This window comes from Eurypyga helias, unplaced genomic scaffold, assembly GCF_000690775.1.
Source record: "Eurypyga helias isolate BGI_N326 unplaced genomic scaffold, ASM69077v1 scaffold27226, whole genome shotgun sequence".
Classification (NCBI taxonomy): domain Eukaryota; kingdom Metazoa; phylum Chordata; class Aves; order Eurypygiformes; family Eurypygidae; genus Eurypyga; species Eurypyga helias.
The window spans coordinates 10,642-12,161 of NW_010258939.1; the positions used below are offsets into that span (position 1 = coordinate 10,642).

Here is a 1,520-nt window from a genome sequence, read left to right on the forward strand (position 1 = left end):
AAAATCTGGTGAGTTCTATCAAAGCATGATCTCTTCAAGTCACTTTCGGTGAGGCTGAGAATAGCATGCTTCTTAATAGCCACTCTTCCCCATCACTTAAAGATAAGCAATTTGGTAGTTTCCATTTTGTCTACCCTCCTGCCCTCGCAGATATTACTTCACTATCCATTGAGTAATAGAAATGTTTTAGTGAAGGTAAACCTTTATGAAAACAGTTTGGTCAGTAATTAAAATGGTAATGGCAAAAGCACATTTGGTAATATAAAAAATGTCTTAAAAAAAATCCTGTTTCCAATCTGTTTGTTTCATTTTGGAAATTATTTCATGGGGATCTTCCTGTGTTGTGTTATCAGATGCTGCAATGAGTGACAGTAACTTGGAAACAAGAATTAGTACAACAGATGTAACAGTAAGTCAGCATGTGCTTGTGTGTGCACTTCAGGAACTTGGAAGTCTTATTCATGGCTTAGGAACTACAGCAGCACCCTTACTACAAGACTCCAGTACAGGTACAAGCACTGCATTATTCTGTGAAACAGGATACAAAATATATTCCTTTGTTCACTGTGATCTTCTGTGATTTCTTCAAATACAACCCTTAAAGGGTTTGTAGAAGTCCATCACTTTATAATGTTTATAGTAAATCAGTTCAAGCTGGGTATCTTCATGTACCTTTATTATTTTCATTTAGCTGCAGTGAGTTGTTATTTTTTTTTTTTTCTGGATGGGTTCAAGTGGACATCTGTTTCCACTGCTTCCTTGAGAATACTTACAAGTATCTTCTATACATGTTGGTGAATATCTGGATAATATGTTAGGTTTTCATTCAGTGTAACTTTCTTTGAAAAGTACTGAGGTATTTAAATTTGATAAGAAACATTTCACAGTAAAAATTAATAGTTTTATTAAAGAGAAGTACAGAAACTCAGTAGTGGTATGTTACCAGTATTCTGTATACATTTTTACTTGTCTGATAGGCTGCTTGTGTGTTTCTTAAGTGTGTTTATGCATTTTGTTTTTCAGGAGTTTTGGAAGCAGTAATTTCTGTCATTCTTCATCCCAGCATTTCCGTCAGACTAATAGCAGCTTGGTGTTTACGCTGTATTGCAGTAGCATTGCCCTCCTATCTGTCCCTACTGTTGGATCGTTGCATTGAACGTCTTAGTGCATTGAAATCCTCCCCAGAAGCAGTAACAGGCTACAGTTTTGCTGTTGCTGCTTTGCTAGGTGCAATAAAACACTGTCCTTTAGGAATTCCACATGGAAAAGGGAAGGTATGGTATGAATACTTCCCTTATAGGCAGTTCTTTCATGTTTTTGCAGTAATATTTGCATGTGTGCTTTATGACATGATCACATAACCCGGTATACTGATGAGGTATTTTCTTTCCTCAAGATGGGGATTTTGAAGTATACTGTAACTCGACCAACTTATTTTCTCACATGTGTCAGGATTGTGAATTTCTCAGGAAATGTTACTACTGACTTTATTAACCACTCCTATTGCTACCTTATTCTAG

The 1,520-nt window shown here is 36.1% G+C and overlaps 1 protein-coding gene across 1 annotated transcript in view; it reads left to right on the plus strand.

The window, feature by feature from the left end:
- LOC104511790 (HEAT repeat-containing protein 5A-like) overlaps positions 1–1,274 on the plus strand; it is a gene marked incomplete at both ends in the record, with an annotated part of 8,607 nt that extends 7,333 nt beyond the window's left edge. Inside the window, 2 exons of the mRNA XM_010154536.1 lie at positions 354–509; positions 1,024–1,274. Coding sequence (XP_010152838.1) covers positions 354–509; positions 1,024–1,274 — 407 coding nt within the window. The remainder of the gene's footprint in view (positions 1–353; positions 510–1,023) is intronic.
- Between the last annotated feature and the right edge of the window lie 246 nt (positions 1,275–1,520).